This window comes from Streptopelia decaocto, assembly GCF_964273445.1.
Source record: "Streptopelia decaocto genome assembly, chromosome: 14".
Lineage (NCBI taxonomy): Eukaryota > Metazoa > Chordata > Aves > Columbiformes > Columbidae > Streptopelia > Streptopelia decaocto.
Window position 1 is genome coordinate 13,107,175 of NC_138669.1, and position 17,766 is coordinate 13,124,940.

Consider the following 17,766-nt stretch of genomic DNA (forward strand, 5'->3'; position numbering starts at 1 on the left):
CGTGTGGATTTTATCCACATGAATCTTAGCAAGACAGAGCTTTTAGGATAAATGTCATCAAGACTATTCGCAGTAAAATCTTAACAAGACATTTCGCTCCATGTACATTCTAAAGGTTTTTTATCAGTAAGACTCTTATCAATGTTTTTTTTTCAGTCAGCTGAAAAACATATTTGTAACAATATGCAAACTATAGGTAGGCAACACCTTGCACAATGTGCTGTACAATGCACCAAGCACCTGACCCCCCAGGAGATCCAGAAAGGCACTATAAACCAGGGCAAACTTGGGGCATGTTTGCAGGACAAACCAAATGAAATGTTATGCATTTATTCCATTCAACATAGGGCAGAACAAACTTCTTCCTGGTTTTCTGTGGGAAGAGATGGCGTCTGACCAAGCATTCTACCAAAAGTTATAATTCTGGTGAACTATAAGAATTCATCTTGAATATCATCATTTTAGCACTTAGGTAGATTTTGCTATTTCATCCCATGGGTCAGATATATCTGTGTATAATGCTCTTCTTTGGATGGTAATATGAATATGTTTTTGCCTATGGATCACTTTCAAAATATTTGCCCAGCTTAATTAGTGGTGTAATTTACGCCAGTCATCAAATGTGTTGCTTTGTGAATGGATAACTCCTAAGAAGCCTCCTTCAGGATGGCTGCCAGAATATTGCTAATAGAATATGACTTTGCAGGAGTTTTGGCAATATGGCTATTCCTGTGCACAACCTAATGTATCTCAGATGTTTTGCAAACTTGAGGCTGTTCAAATCAAAAAAGGAACAGGGCATTTCAGTGGGGAATGGGGACCTGTTCGGTGAGGGACCTTTCAATCTGTTGACTCCGCAGGGTTTTGCAATCCCCGTGATGCACCATGTACCCTTTTCGCTGTCTTCTTGTCCACTGGCTGTGTTTATATGTGAAAACAGAGCAAGAGTTCTCTACTGAATCACACCGCAATCTGCTACGTACATCAGATGGGTATGCCAGGTTGGTTAAGTTCTTCCCTTGATAAGGGTAACAACAGAAAAATAGCCAGAAAAATGAAGGAAGAGGGGTGGGACAGTGAGTGTCAGGCTTGCAAGTGGTGCAAGACGGATGGCCCAGCTGGCTCCTCAACCTGGAGATGAAGATAACCTGGGTTGAACTTGAACTGGTGACAGTCTGTCCCGGGCCACCTCATCTCATAACCTGAATCACTGTGAACCCCAGCAAAGGTAACGAGGTTTCATTTGAGCCACACAAGTCAGCTCCGTACGTGGAATGAGATAACACAGGACTGAAAATGCCATGCGGAAGGTGCGAGGAGGCAGCGGGAGCAAGGCAGAGGAAGGCAGGCGAGGTTAGGCTGGCCCAGGTGGCAGCAGGTCACACCGGTGACCATCTGGCACGTCTGGCCACAGGGTTGTTGTTAATGCCGCAGTCTGACAAACACCTTCCCTTAGGGTTAGGCCGCGTGTCTCAAATTTGTGCTTTTTATCTGTCCCAGTTGTAATTTGAATGGATATCGTGAAAACTAACAGGAAAATCCCAGCCACCTCTGTAAATCAAGGCAAGTCCTGGTTGGCACAGTGAGACAAGAAATCAATTGACTCTTTTATTAGAGTTGCACTTGCTAATGCCAACAACGTTGTTTTATTAGTCTGTATGGGCTTGATCTAACTCTTGCTAAAGTCAAGGAGTGAATGCAGAGCCTGTCCTGACAGTCAGCCTTATCGCCATCAGGAGATATGGGGCTCATAGCATTTTCTGCCTGCTGCCAAGAATTAATTGTGTTCAAGTTAATGCCTGAGTTAAGATTAAGCTCTGCTTGATTGACAACTATTGCTAGGGCAGGAAGCATCAAACAAGAGGAGGTAGCTTAGAAATCACACGTTTTGTCTGGATCACCTTCTGCAGATGGGAAAACAAGAAATGCTTTGCTGTTCTGTTGGCGACGGCCCAGAAATGGGCAGAGCAGGGTGGCAGGGGCAGAGGAAGGAGGGCATGGGCAGAAAGGCCGGGGGGCACTGGTGTGGCCAGTGAGCCAGCTGGGAGAACACGCGGGCTGGGAGCCACGGGCGCCGAGAGGCTGATCAGCTGGGGAGAGATGGAGACTGTCAGCAGCGTATGTGCGTGTGTGAACAAATTCCCCCAGGGATGGTGCAGGGCCTGGCTGGGACTAGACCAGCAGCCTGCAGAAGGAATGGGAAGAAGTAGCAGCAGTGTTGTGGTTTAGGGGCAGGCAGCGGGTGATGTGAACCTTTATGCTGGGTGTCCAGTGAGGTTTCCCCATTACCTTTTAAGTTCTGTGATGCAAGTTGCTATGGACTTCAATAATCATCAGAAAATTAACATTATATCCCACAATAACATAGTAGGTGTGCTTGTATTTTTAATGTTTTCTTGGTTTTATGCTAGGTCTAAGATAGGTCAGCACCCAAAAACTTTGACAGTGTATGCTCAATATATTTGTCACAAAATGGTCAGGGAACATTAGAACATTGGGACACGGAGCACTGGAGGGAATGGAAATAGCACCACTTCTGACCACTGTTTCCTTCGTTTTAAACGTATTATGCTGGGGTTGTTTTGGTTTGGTTTGTTTTATGAGTTATGCATATAGATGCAGGGACAGTTTCTGGCTCAGAGCCTTCAGCTGGTGAAAACTGGCCAGGGATCCCTCTCTTGTGCGTAGAGACACGAAAGACCTGAAGTGCTCCTTGTCTTTGTTTTGTTTTGGTGCAGTTGTTGTTCAAAATGCTGCTGGGTGTACACAGGGCGTGTTGATGCTGGGCCTTGTGGGTGAGTCTGTCCAGAGGCTGAATAAGCCTGCCTGACGCCCTGGTGCTACCTGAAGTGTCTATGTTGGAATAAGCAGGGATTTTTTTTTTTCATTAGAGATTATTATTAATTACAAGTATTACTATTTCATTTCAAAGTGCAGCCTAGGAATTGCGACATTTTCCACTTCTCCCTTGGCTCAGTATCTCGTGGCATTTCAGATTAGACTGGGAAACACTGTGAGGAGGGAACAGAAGGGACCTCACAGGCGGGAGAAGCTTCAGTCTCAGCCAGAAGAGCATTTACAAACCACAGATTCCCCAGTGCTTCTCCCCAGTCGGCTGTGCAAAGGCGGCAGCCCACTGTGCGCTACCACGCTCCTGTTCTCTGTTGAGCGCTACGATTCCACCACCTCGGTTTAGTTGAAGAGCGCGTTTGAAATAGCTCCTGTGGGATGGGTGTCTTGTACAGGAGCAGGACGGAGCAGCTCCTGCTGCATTTCTGCAGGTGCTATCGCAGCGTCTGGCTCAGACAGAGGCAGCGTTGCTGATCAGCTGGTTGACAGCAATTCCCTGATAGCAGCTCTGAGAACTCGCAGGAGCTGGAGCTGCTGCACCGCCAGAGCAGCGGGCTGGCATTGCTCTGCGAGCGGCAGGTCCCAGCTCTGAGCTGCCGCTGGTGTGAGCAGAGCACCCCCAGTGAATCCCGTCCCCTCCAGCCCCTGCCAGCCACGGAGCTTCCTCCCGCAGCTGCTGTTCCCAGCAGAACAGACACAGGGGCACAGCTGGAGGAACATGCTGTATCTCTGGTGCTGCCTGCTCAGCTGCCTGGTGTCACCTCCCGTGTCCCTTCGCAGTGCCCAGCCGCAATGCAAGGAACCGAGAGGGGAAATTGCTCCAAAAGGGCTGCGCCTTCCCCGTCCCTCCTGAGGGATCCAGTTCAGAATGTCCAGCCTGTTTAAATCCTGAGCTCTTCAAGCAAGGAACGTGTATTATCTAGTTTGTATTTTATGGCAGTATATGAATGTTTTGTTATAATAACAACAACAACAATAATAATTAGGGCTGTGAGAGCCCTGGAGGGCTGGAAAGGAACCAAGCCCTGCAGGTTCTCTCGGATGTTCAAGTTTGACAAGACTGAACCATGCAGGTTTAACCCTCACCACCGGTGCCCTCTCTCACCCTGCTGGCTACCACCACGGCCAGGAAGTCTGCTCCTGTCCTGCTGTCAGCCGGGAACCGGGATACCCTGCGGCTCCTCGAGGGAGGAACCCGCAGTGACTGAGGAGGATGTGAGTGAAACTCGATGAACTTTCATGGATGTGGGCTGAGGGTCGTGAATCATCAGGTCTCCAGCCAGGGCCAAGCCCGAGTGGGTCTGACAGTCTGCGCAGAGCCATGCTGTGACTTGGGATTGCAACACTCTCCTTTGGCCATGGAGCACTCTGAGATCTCTGGGCGAAAGTCTCCTTTCTGTGTCATTTAAAAATCCTGTGAAGGCACTAAAACTGACTGTGTTAGGTGGTGCTATAGGCAATAGAAGCCGTCCTCCTCTGAAGCCTCAGTCCTTCCTTTGGGTCTCCTGTCTGGAGGACAGCACCGTCTGGAGTTGATACTGAAAGATGGAAAAGATTTTATTTCCCAGATGTCCACACAAAGCCCACGTGAACCTGGAAGGAAAAGGTGTTGCTGATGCACAGAAGGGTCAGCGCTGATCACGTTCCAGATGCTGTGCTGAGCTGAGGCACCACGTGCATTCCCCGTCGAGGAAGCCTGGCAACCGTGTGGGACGGGGGTCCAGGCCCTCCTGAGCTCTCCTGAGCTCTTATCCCAATTCCCACAGTGTTGCCTCAGCTAATCGCTGCCTCAGTTTTCCTCACTTGTAAAATGTGGGGGTAATAACTGCGCATACCTTACAGAGGGCTGTGAGGATTCATTAATTAAACGATGTTCGGGAAGTGCTTTGAAGATGAAAAGCCCTATATAAATGCAGGGTGTTACTGGTGCTTAGTGAGTACCTTCACAGCCACAAGCAGGGTGTGCCTGCAGGAAGCAGAGCCATAGGCTGAGGCTTATGGCTGAGTGCCTTTAAAAATAAATACGATCAGTAAATGCACTGGAGGTCAGCTTCCCTCTCCTCGCCCTTGGGGTGAGCTCCCACCTCAAAGGAACTACGGTTTTTCTTTGCCTCCTCCACTTCTGGAAAACAAGAAAGAGGTTTGGGAGTGATGAGGAGAGAGTTGTACCTGTACTTGTGGTGGTGATGCTGGGAGTTAAGACATCACAAGCAACCAGTTTCAATCAAACAGGTACAAAAATCTACATGTTCAATGAGAAGCGTTGTCCTAACAGGTACGAGAACTCTTGAGGAGCATGAGGTTAGGAGACCTGCAACTCTCACCAGTCCGCTTTGCCAGAAAAATGTGTTTTTCCATGCGTCTGGATGCTGGGGTTGCGTGCACAAGCTCTGTCACTATTGAGACAAGCACTCGAATGACATGCAGGCGGCCAGTCATCTATACAAGTCTCATGACTCCCTGTGCAGTCATAGTAATTACATGCATACTTTAGGTATAGGAAGGCAAATATGTACTTGTCCCTTCATACATGTGTTTGAATGCACATAGATGCTGATTTCCCCTCTCCTCCCCCCCCGAAAATCCATTATTTAATATTCACCTGACTAGGCAGAAATAAGAGAAAAGGGATTTTTGATTAGGCTAATTGTTTTTAATGACAGCCTGCCACATTTGACAGATCTCTCTGGTGAAGCCTCAAGAAAAGCAAACTTCTGTTTCAGGTGTACCGTGCAGATTTCAGCATTTAGTAGGCTGTGTTGAAGTTTCGTTTTCCGAGCCGGGCAGGGAGGTCAGTTCTTTCACAATTCTCCCCAGGTTTGTCTGGGAATGACAAACCTAAGCAATAATGTGTGACCCAGTGGAAATGTCCAGGTAGAACTAATGGCAAAAACTGATAAGTTACAAGCTGTGTTTACTAGCCTAAACAAGTCTTGGTTATGGAAAATTAATCACTTAAGACCAAATTTTGAACCAGACTCAAATATAAGAGATTAAGGCAAAAGGTGGAAATTCTTCTGAGGTAGATGAGTAAATTGCTTCAGGAATAAATGCTAGTTATTAAACAATTGATAACACTAAAATTCATCAGATGTATCATTGGCTATTTATATTCTAAAATTACCCAGAAAAGAAGATGCAAGGACCTGAGTCATAGCTGAGGCTCAGGCCAGAGTGTATCTGTCACATCAGGAATGCTGTTGGACGCCTGCAGGGAACACGCAGAAAGATGGACAGAAGCGTGTAGGTGTTCCCAGGGGAGGACAGACGTCCTGGGTTTGAGAACACAGAGACCTGGAGGGAGCAGGCATTGATCAGCAGGTTCTGCTCTGTGCGCAGTCTGGAGGGAGCTGTATCCCATTCATCCTGGAATGCCCTCTTGGTTTGTTCCCTCTTATCACAAAGCATATCGGGTGGCTCGGCCGCGCACTGCGACACCTGAGCAGCAGCCTGGGACTCGGGAGAGCTGCCACGGGTGGGCTGTGATACTTTAAATCCTTGTGCCTCAGTTTACCCATTGATTAAGAGTGTTGTGGTGATTGGTTATTAATGTTAGTAAAGTGTTTTGAAGATTAAGAGTACTACATGCTGGCTAAGGTTACTAATTACCTCAGACTCATGATGAAATTGTTATATTTACATAAAGAACCAGTCATGGAAGAGGTGCAGAGATGGTCTGTTCTGGCGAACAGATTCTTCTAATTCATCTGTCTCTGCTATTGTCATTATCTAAATGAAATCAGATCCTTTTTTCCGTGGGGACTCTGCTCGGGGAGCAAGCAGAGCCCCGCGCTCCATGAGAGACTCAGGCTGGCGAGCAGCCACCGGACCTGTGCTCATTTCTGTCCCTGCCCATGAAACTCACCTCACCCAGAACTTGTTTCAACTGCTCCAGCTGTTCTTGGCATGTGTTGAGATTTCATAAAGTTGATGCCATCAACTCCCACACATATGGCAAGAGAGAGTGAGAGAGAAAACCCACACACAGTAACTAATATATAGGGAGAAGAGATATTTGCATGGGAGAGCACAAACATGAGGCTTTGCTAGCTGGCTCCGATGGCTCCTGACTGTTCCTGCCAAGATGCGAAGGGATATGCAGAGCAGGAGGATGACTCAGAGAGTCCCTTCCAATGCACAGCTCCAGGAAGACGCAGGATGCTTCAAACAGGGCCACTCAGTTAATTTTGATGGAGGTCGGATGGGTCGTTTTGACTGCAGGCCACACAGTAGTGCGGAGCAGCGTCACCAGTGGGCTCTGGCAGGCCCGGCCGGTAGCGCTTGGTGGCTTCTCCACTGGGCACCGCGGCTGCACGTTCCAGCTGCTTCCTGAGAGACTGGCGGGGAATGGAGCAGGTGACACAAGTCTAGGCCACTGCAGAAGCTGGGAAGATCTTATTCTTTGTCCAGATTAAGGATGCAATCTACACTATGAGTTAGTTTTGCTAAGACATTATACCCGTGGTACAGTAGTTTTCTTCTCCTTATATGTCCTTTTTCCTTTTATTCTGGAGGCAGGTGCATAATTTTTCAGGCTTTCTCAGCCTATGAGCCTTGTGTCCAATCCATAGTTCATTATCAAGGTGATACCTAATTATTTGATAGATCCTTTAAATTTATAATCTCACAGTAGTTCCAGTAGGAAAAATCTGGAAACTGCAGGCAAGGGAGAGTTTGAACACAAACACAGAGTGCAGGCAATAACACCCATTTCCATACCCGCATTTAGATCTGGGCACATTTCCAGGGGAATCCACATTCATCCCCTAGAGCAAGGACTTCAGGAGGAGCACAGTTTTTTCAGCACTCACACGAAACTTTTGCTTGTGGTTTGGTCCACCTGTGACAGGCCAGCCAGCTGCTGTGCTGGGGGTACGGCAAGAATGGAAAAAACACCTGGATTCAGTGTAACACAGTTTCACACACTGAAGAATCTAGAATTCCTCTGCTTAGCCTCAAAATCATTGGGTGTGAATGGGCACTGGACACGTACGGAGGTTCACTGTGTCGGTCAGGCGCCTGGGGATGTGTGTCCCTGCCAGTCTCGTTCACTCCCTGAGGACAGAATCCCGTCCCCGCCGTGCAGTTTAACCCTGTTTGTCTGCTTTGCTTTGCCTCGGTTAGTGCAGGATCCAGCCCATCAGCTCCACTTGCTTCCTTCCTCACTAATGGGCTGCATGCTTAGAAAGCATTTAAATGTATTTTATAGTGATTGGAAGATGACAACGACAGTTTGCTAATTACCTCATTGCATACCCAGAGATCCCTGCAAAAGCTTGGCCACATTGTGGGGTTTATTGGACATTAAGTATCAGAACTTCCATTTCCTTTTCTATTTATATTCTCTGTTTTAATGAAAACCACAAGTCTTTCCAGGTGACTTGTTTATTAAGGGAATTTAGAACTGTTCACATTTGCATTTATTAATTTTCTAGAAAAACTGGTACTACTGGTTGCTTAGGGCTCCAGCTGCTATCTCAGATTTCATTGGATCCCAGATGCAAGTCTTGCTAATAAGACTGTGTTGATGATTAAGCCAGTGACGTGATTTTCAGCGGCATGGACGTGATTTTCAGCTTCCTTCACCTTCACGGTGACCCGAGGAGGACTCAGCACCTCGGACAACACCTCTGCCACGCGGGGACAAAGCAAAAACGGCTGCAAAAAATCAAAAATCAATGCAAAAAACCCTTAGGGCCAGATTTTCCCAGCTGTGAGCACAGAAGGTACCTGTGTGCAGAACCTGAGCATCTGTGCGCTCTGACTTCTGATACCTTCAAGGTAATGGCACATCCAAATTACTCTTATGAGCTGCATGTTTAAGCAGATTTTGAGAGCCAAGTCCTGCAGCTACTCGTGTCCCAATCCACAACCATGAACTGATTGTATTTTTAACGTGTTTGGGTTTCTGAGCTCAGACACTGAATTTTGCTATGCCCTTATCTGAAGACGTATCTGTAGTACCTTCTCCCCACCATAGTACTCACAGATCCCTCTGTGCCCTGGAGTTTTGTTCTACAGTTCCTTGATTGCACGATCAGGAATGTTCTTTCAGTAATTTCACCTCATTTCTTTTCACTAATGACAGATCTTTTCTCTCTTCAAAACCGCCCTCAAATTCTTGATTTCTTTTCCTGGGTCGCTGTTAACTGTTCTATGCTCTACATAATAATGCCGGAGATTTTTTGTAGATAGGCGTTATGCCAGTCCCCTTCATAAAACTGAATTACATCTTGAGCAGGTATGAACTTGGAACATTTCCTACCTCCCAGGTAAAATAGCTCATCTGATGTATAGGCATACCATGAATGCTGCACAAACTGAAGAGGCTGGGAAGGTGAAAGGAACTTTTTCTAATTCATAGCTATATTTCTTCTGATGAAGGATGTGTACAACCAACTGCGAGAAAACAAATGATTGTTCTGACTTATTTTCCACTGTAGGAATAATTGCTAACATTGTTCTTCTTGGCAAAGATGAATAGTTGGAACCAGACTATTTCACAGAGACAAAATATCCACAGGGATGGATTTTTGAGGCAGTCATAGGATGCACCCTACAGAGTGTGATTCTCATGACATTAAAGCAGTGCTAATGGCATTGTGATTAACTTCTAATGAAAAAAGACATGAACCTGATAAACACAGCATAAATGTGCTATGGAAAGGACAATAAAAATATTACATTTTAGGCAAGGTCTGGCTCCCACTGAAGCCAAAAGAGCTGAGCTTACTGAACTTATCCAAAACAGGAAAAAGAATTTACGACTGTGGAGGACGAAGAAATACTGCTGTGAATCTGAGCTGCTGAATAACTCTATACCACAGAAGAGATCCCCCAGTGTTTTGCAATAGTAACTGTTGTGTTACTTAGTGGAATTTTCTGGTCCTTTGATAATGTTTCCTCCTTTTAACAGCAAAATCCACACTGCTGCTTGAAAGCTCTTAGAACATTATCCCTTATGCTTTTATCCTGGAGGAGAAGGCAGGACTACATGTGGTGTTTAGGACGGGGAGCTGGCACTCTGGATTCTTTTCCGCTTTGTCACCAACTCGTGGTATGAGTTTGGTCTGCTGGTTGTGCAGCACCATGGCCTGGAGAAGCGCTGGGGAGTCTCCCTGTGCCTCCCAAAGGGCTGTTTGTGCCTTTGCCAGCCTGGCACTTGTTGTTCCCAGCTCCGGCACCGCTTCTTTGCAGCCTGGCACAAAATCCTCCCACTTGCAGAATCCCATGAAGCTGTGCTGAGGTTCTCAGGGTCACGCACACGTGTTGCTTTGACTCGGTCTGCGATCTCCGTGGAATTGTAACACCATGGCTTTGTTTCCATCTCCCTCACCCCCACCGTCAGACAAGCCTCCTAGTGAAGCGTTTGTCTAGAAACAATTAAAACTGAACCCTTGAATACTAGACTGGGAGAAAGCAAACAAGTAAAATAGAAAGTAACCAAGTAAAAATTATGTCAATTCTGGCTTGAATTTTGCAAGCAGAGGCCAGTGTTTTTAGCTCTCCTCCCTTGAATCTCAAAGAACGTCCACACGCTGAGGCGCTGGGATCCGCGAGTCCCAGTCCTGAAAATACACCGTGTTCCATCCTTCTTTGGGCAACTCTTTGAAGTTCTCCACACTTTTATTCCCCAGAAATTACGTTTTATAATATTTATAAATGTGTCTCTAATTGGCTTTTACCAAAGCCAGCAGCAATGGATATTTTACCAGTGGTTCCTCTGGGTTTAGACCTAATTGACCAGAAGGTGTGTGACCTGCTGGCCCTTCCTGGCAAATAGGTGCCTTATTATTTCTCCCTTCCTCCCAGCCAGCCTGCTGGCTGCTGCTTCCCACCCACTCTGAGCTGCTCCCTTTATTTCTTTATACACAGTTATTAGTGTAGTTCAACATGCTGGTTATGCACAGATTCTACTAAGTTACAATTTGTGATGTGTTCGTGGCTTCCTATACAGACCTGTATGTGCTACTCTAGATAGGTATAGATTATCGATTGATAACAAGTTTTCCTGAGAGGACTTGTCTATGAGAACAGGAATTCCTCAGCTTCATCCTCTGTCACAGTCACTTAGACTAAAATTTTCAAAGCCCATCAAAGATAGTTCATTTCTAATGGCTGCCTGGAAAGGAGTCATTGAGCACCTGGAGGTCCAACTGACCTTATTTGAATTTGGGTGCTTGTCTTGAAGTGAGGCAACAGTCACTGGTACCTCGAGATCCCCCTGACTTTATTTGGGGGTTGGGTGCTTGCTCTGGGGGATGTACACACACGAAACAACAAGCAAAATAAAAACATGCGTATTTTATAAGTGCCCTCAACTTTAAAATGGGCCTTTCAGTTTCTACAGGCTGGCAGTTTTGAGTCAGTCTTTGTGTGGTCATCTTTATTCTGGAATAAAAGCGTTCTTGCACAGAATTACACTAAAAAGTTTTGTCAAGAGACATTGTCTTTTGTTTCCATGAGTCTGCAAATATTCCCAAACAAGTTTGATGTAAGGCAGCAAGACCCAGCTCCCGTCCTATGGAACCAAAGCCCCTCCCCGAGCACCGCAGGCCCGGTGCAGGGTTTGGCTCCTGCCAGGGTGCCGGGAGCCGCACGGCCCGGGCGCTTGGCCATGGCCCACGCAGAACAGTCTATGGCTGCTTCAGGGGGTCACCTCATGATACTGTCACAACCCTGTGTTTTGATGAGATTTTAATAAACTTTCTAGATTACCTGAATTCCTCTAATGAAGGCCATTATATGTGTGCAGTTTGTTTGTATTGTTGCCTAATTGTGAACAACAGTTAAGGCTTTGCACCTACAATTGGTATTCACAGTTTGTAAAATTCCCTTGCCTTGAGTTCTCTGCTACTACTACCAGCAAGGAATACAGCCAAGTTTATCCTTTATCCAAGTGCCATTGAACAAGCTGCTTCCATCAGTCTCATATCTTCGATTGACAGCAAAATGGCCCAGACTCGATGCCGCTGTGATTGTGGCTTACGTGTGCTTCAACAGACTGTACGCACCTCAGCAAGCGGAATTAAGATGATAGTGCACAGCACCCAGCACACACCACCAAGGCTGATTCTGCAGATCCTCAGAGCGCGAGTGAGCGTCCCCACAGGAGCAGTCCCGCTGGGGACTCTCTTGCAACACTGCGCTGAGACCGCTTGCATACAGGAAATGGTTCGTGTGGATGCAGCCTTGTATTTGTTTGACCTTGTAGTTCTTAGGTACCATCAGCTTTCAGTGACCTTCTTTGGAGTTAGCAATGGTTAGGACTTCATCATATCCCAGTCGTAATTCAGCAATCCATTTATCTGTCAAGCAGATTCATACATAACCTTAGTGATCTGTGCCATGGGGACTGGCTGTGGTGGCACCGCTGGTGGGAGCCCGCGGCGCTGTGCCCTGCGGCGGCCAGGACTGACGTGCTGCTTGGAGCCAGAGGGGCTGACCAGGGGTTCTATGGTATAGGGTATTTTGTTGCTGATGTCTGGACGCTGTGATCAGAGTTACAGGCAAACCAGGACACAACCGCATGGTTTAGACGAACAGGACAGCAACAGCCCCTCTGCCTGTGCTGCATCTCTTAAAAACGCTCGTTTTCTGACTCTGCTGGGGAGTTTTGCAACAGTATATAATTAATATATTCAGATGGGAAAGTCTCCAAATGGTGACTATAACATCGGTACAAAGTATTATTAATAAATGAACGCACTTTGTTTTTATTAGCTAGAAAAATAAACCTAGGCTCATGTTGTTTGAGTGGAACTCCAATCAGGACAGGCAGCATCAAGAACACAACTGGTATAAAAACTACCACACAGTAAATCAAAGAACAAGAAAAGTACATGGCTATTAATGTTCTACTATAACATTCCTCACAACTTCTCTGCAGTGAGGGGAACTGCAAGCCAACATTTTTCAGCTGTCCTAAAGAATGTGAAATGTAAATGTTTAGAAGAGTGTTTCTCTTGCCAAGCTGAGAGCAACCATAAACATCAGCTTCTAACAGAAACAGCTGGAAAAGATGCACTCCTTGCTGCCAGCTTTTGAGAGCAACACCATTTAAATGAGATTGGAGTCTTCTTGAATTCTTGACACTCCATTGCTGCCTTTTATTTGCCAAAAATTGTTGGATTGATGTTATGTTTTAATTTAAAGTATGAACTGCAACTATTAAATATTCTGCATAAAAGTCATGTGGATAAACAATAAATTACCTGCCTAGGATTCATTTTGAGGACAGGCCCAATGAAAATGTGCGACTTGCTCCTTCCTGTACCCCCTCCACCTTTCAGCTGGGAGGTCTGTAAATATAATTGATAAAATATTGCAGTAAGCTGCCGTTATAGACCTGTGTTCGGTAATACTGAAATCCTGATTCTGAGATCACGTTATTTCTGTACAGTAACATACTCCCATTATTTATCATTGGATAATGGTAGCCAAAACGTTCAAATCTAGACAAACTGAAATGTTTTGTGAACTAGAACCAGTTTCAACTGACTGCTTTATTTATATCACCCTGAAATTCCAACCAAATCAAATTATACAAATTTAGCATTTTCTAAGTGAAACGTTTTAGCTTTGGGATTTGAAATTTCCATTTTAGTTTAGCGCTTAATTATATTTTTAGAAACCCCTAAAGCAAAATTAAATATTTGAATCCATGCATTTCCTTATGAACCAAAACATCTTTTTTGTCACTGCTGCTAGTTAATCCAATTTAGTATATTTTTGGAAGAAAGAGCCATCTCTGATCACAACCCAAAGCGCCTCCTTATATCACCAGTGTTCATATTCTTCAAGCTCCCTGATTTTGCACCATGGTACCAGATGGACCAGAGGCGACATGGTTATTAGTGGATCATGGTTATGCATCTTTGCAGGTTTTATTTTGATAAAGACTTTGAAATAACTTAGTAACAATTTGATTTTAGATAAACTTCCCAGGTTTTATGTGTAGCCTACCATGTTTTGAACCACTTTGTTAATTTAGAAGAGGATTTTGAAAGGCAGAGAGGGCAATTGTAGGTACTGACCCAGGGAAGCAGGTACTTAAAGACGGACCACAAAGTTAGTGCTGTTTTGAAAACCACAACACTGAAATAGCAGAGATATGTAGTGGAATCATGAGATTTCATTTTCAAAACCAGTAATACATGCTTGGCTCATTCTTTTCTTCCTTTTTTCATTTGTACTTCGGGATGATCACAAGCTACATTTACAGACCACTTCTGCAAGCGTGGCAGCGAGGACTGGCCAGCTGCCCTGTTCTCCTTACACCCCATCTGAGAACAGCTGAACTTTACTGTGGGGCTCATGATGACGAGCAAGGAGAAAACATGTCTCTCTAAGCAGGAGATGTCTTGAATGGATGCAGAAGACAGTGTTTGAATGTCTTCTTTTTCTGTTTTGCTTGCTACAGAAATGAATGTCATCTTTAGATGGAGTTAAGTGTTACCTGTGTCAAAGAAACAGAGACCAAGAATGAGCGTGAGCGGGAGAGGACCAGTCAGGCCTCACAGCCTGGAAGGATGTGAAGATGACCCAAGAGCAGAGAATGAGAGGATGTGAGCTGTGCTGTGCTCACAAGAAAATCATTGGGAATTTTGCCATGAAAGCAGAACTGAGATGTTCTTTCAGGTATGAAAAGTATGGCAAATTACAAATATAGAACTCAGATTAAGAGGTTAAGACAGGAAGCTGTTTTCTTTCTAGGACGAGCTGCAAAAGCTGAGTCCCTAAACTTATGTGCTCTAGCCAAGCCTTGACAGAAGTCTTGCTTCCAGCATCCCTTGAAGGCGTTTTTCCTTCCCATTAATATATATTGTAGTTCTCCCACCACTTCCGTGAGTTCTAGTGGCCTTCTTTCTCTTGTCCATCTTATCAAGAACTTGCACTGTAATCTAAAGTATACTGGAGTCAACAGATATCTTTGCATTGTCTTTAATAGGCTTTGCATCAGAGCAGAGCAGTCATAGTTCTTAGGTTTATAATTTGTTTTTCAGATAAATTGGGGCACTTTGCTATTGTTTTGATTTGAGCCTGAGATAACCCTCGAAATAACACAAGCAGCAAATACATAAAACAAGGTTCATGCCAATGAGGCAACCAAAAGGGTTTATATATGTCATCCCAATACAAACAGGATCTTGGTGGCAGGACTAGGAATGAAGGCTGAGAGTCCTGACTTCTCTCCTTGTGCTTTCAGCATTTAATCATGCAAACTCCCCCAAATTATCATAAAACTGTGCAAACATCCAGCAGAGACCAGCTCTGCCTGGCTCCTAGGAGCTTGCCAAGGCTGTTGGGATAGTGAGGGAAGAGGCACACAATTCATTTTGAGAAGGTTTTTTTCCCCCTTTCTGTCATCTTCTTTGTGGTGGTTTGTGAAATGCCAGGAGGAAACAGCACAATGAACAGAAAGTGTTCCAAGGAAACCAGCCTTCTCCATGCCATTGCCCAACAAGCACCCAGTGTACCAACCGCGGAGCTTTGCATAGGAGCGTATGACACATGGGGACTGGGATTGCTGTTGGCACGAGGCCTCTCTCCCCTTCTGAATCCACAAAGCAGAGGAAGGGCAGAGAACCAGCCTCTCCCTGCCTGGTTGCGGCTCTCCCTCACCTCCAATACAGGTGCAGGTGCAAAATTATTGAGTCCATAGGGGTTTTTTGCATAATTTAGAGCCATAAAATGGAAACTGCCTTTAAGCATTTGGCTCTTCCTCTCTTGCAAGTTAGGGCCAGACGCAAAAGAGGACTTAAGCACCTACAACTCAGAAGGTTCCTCCCTGCTCAGGATAACATTTCTTCCAGTCCCAGCAAATTTATGTCTAGACATGCCCAGGACTGCTGTGATCCGAGCAGCTTAGTAGAGAGTTCCCACCTAAAACCCATTGGGATCCTGCAAGCAGTAAAGGAGCGTCTGTTTTCTCAGGGCAGCCAATTCCAATGGAATATTCTGAACAAGCCTAACGCACGCCAGCAGGACCAATCCCCTTACACGATGCACTCATCGCTACTTTCTTTTAAACTTGACCAGGTGGGAGAGGTGCTCTCTGGCTGGGGGGTTTGGTTCTGACTGGCAAACCCCAGTCCTAAGGGTCCAGGCCTGTCCCAGTCCTGTGGGGACTGTCCAGGAGAACTCAGCATTCGCCTTGGGAGAGACATTGTGAATCTGAACGTTTCTGACACAAAGAAGAAACAAAAATACGAGCCCCTTTCAAGGAAAACATAAATGTAGAGAATTAAAAAAATTAAAAAGGCAAAGAAACCACAGTTATTTTGCTGGCTAATATCATGAAGACATGATAGTACTTGCAGCTTCCTGCTTGGACCTGGCTCGCTCCAAACTTATTTTGTGTGTTAATCATGTGGTTTAGATGATGAAGATTAGGTCTGAGCGAGCTGCTTCAGATAAAAGGGGATAAGGCAGCAACCAAACCTGCACCCCAAACTCCAGCCTAAACTTTTCTAAGTTTTGAATTAAAAAGGAAAAAAAAAAAAAAGCAATCCAACTTTTCTTTATTATTCCTTTGTTTTGCAATTAAGACTTTATTTAAAGGTACTATTATTCATTAGCTACGATTATTCATTCAAAGTTTTGACAGTGCAGAATGCTGTAAGCAGGACTGCTGCTATCACTGCAAACACAAAAGTACACATTTCACGTTCAGAAAAGTACATTTCTCTCCCTTTTGCTGAACTGGGCTTTTTAATCCTTTTTAGTGCTTCCAGTGTAACTACCACCATACTGTTCAAGTTTCTGCCCGGTTTTGTTTTGTATGCATCTGGGACTGGAATGTTGAAGTACAGATTTATTGATAAAGACTTCAGCCAAAAGCTAGCAATTCGACCCATTTTCCTCAAAAAATCGGTACATAAAATCGTGTTCCAAAACCTAAAGGGAAATGTGTGAGTGGTCTGACTCTCAGAAAAACAAAACAAAAAACAAGAGCTGCTTGCTGCTTAGCAATCTTGAAGATGAAACCGATATTCTTTAGCACTGTAGTATGCAATACTTTTAGATACCAATTTTGAATGGTTGTCTTGGCTGATGGCAGCTTTTGTGCTTGATTTACGCATATTGGGCATGCTGTGCACAAGGGAAATATGCACCTACTCACACATTAGGCGTGTAAGTACAATTGTAGTAACTACTGGCCTTGTCCTCTATTGCTTTTAAGCTGAGCAGCCTGGCAGCCTGGCTGTCCAGATGTGCTCAGCAGCGTTTTACATGCCCTGTGGAGTTGGAGTCCATGGTTTGACTGCACAGTCTCAGGCCGTGGGGAATTGGGCTCTAAGTACATTGTATATGAACACTTGTGGTAGAGAATCCAGTCTCCTGTGTTAAAGTCCTTTCAAATAGCCCAGTGTGCAGGAAAGCTGGCCTCAGACATCCCATAACGGACGAGCTGTGCAGGACAGGTTACTGGTCAGGGAGACACCGTAACATCAGGCGTTTCACAAGACACCTGGACCTTGATCCTTCCAAAGTGCAGGCAAATAAATGAGATGCTCAAATTGGGAGTTTAGTCCCTTCGCTGTACCTTCCAAAAGTAGACAGGTGCCTTCAAAAAGAGGCTAAACTTCGCAAATGTTAAGGAAACGGGGATTCTAACAGTTCAGTAAGATTAAACCAAGCCTTCAGGCCTTAGGGTCTGGTCTATGCAGAAGTGAAGAGTCACAGAAGGACACAAGACTGTGGCCAGCGCTGTCTGGAGGCTGCTGTTCAGTCGCTTGGATTTTGTGCACACCTGCAATTCCTGCTTTGGAGTGGGCATGAAGGATGGGGCTGCTTTTCGTGACAGCTGCTGTTTGTGCAGTGGTTCAAACCCAGCTTTAGTCAGGATATATTAAAAACAGAATGAGTAAGCCAGCTCTAGAGAGCGACTTCCATCATTATAAACTAAAGAGG

The 17,766-nt window shown here is 45.3% G+C and overlaps 1 protein-coding gene across 5 annotated transcripts in view; it reads left to right on the forward strand.

The window, feature by feature from the left end:
* Positions 1-17,766, forward strand: part of LOC309446106 (uncharacterized protein) — a 164,179-nt gene that overhangs the window by 108,541 nt on the left and 37,872 nt on the right. For all 5 annotated transcript variants that reach the window (XM_082065528.1, XM_082065529.1, XM_082065526.1 and 2 more), the window contains one exon: positions 14,273-14,490. In XM_082065528.1, coding sequence (XP_081921654.1) covers positions 14,390-14,490 — 101 coding nt within the window. In that variant the 5' untranslated portion in view covers positions 14,273-14,389. The remainder of the gene's footprint in view (positions 1-14,272; positions 14,491-17,766) is intronic.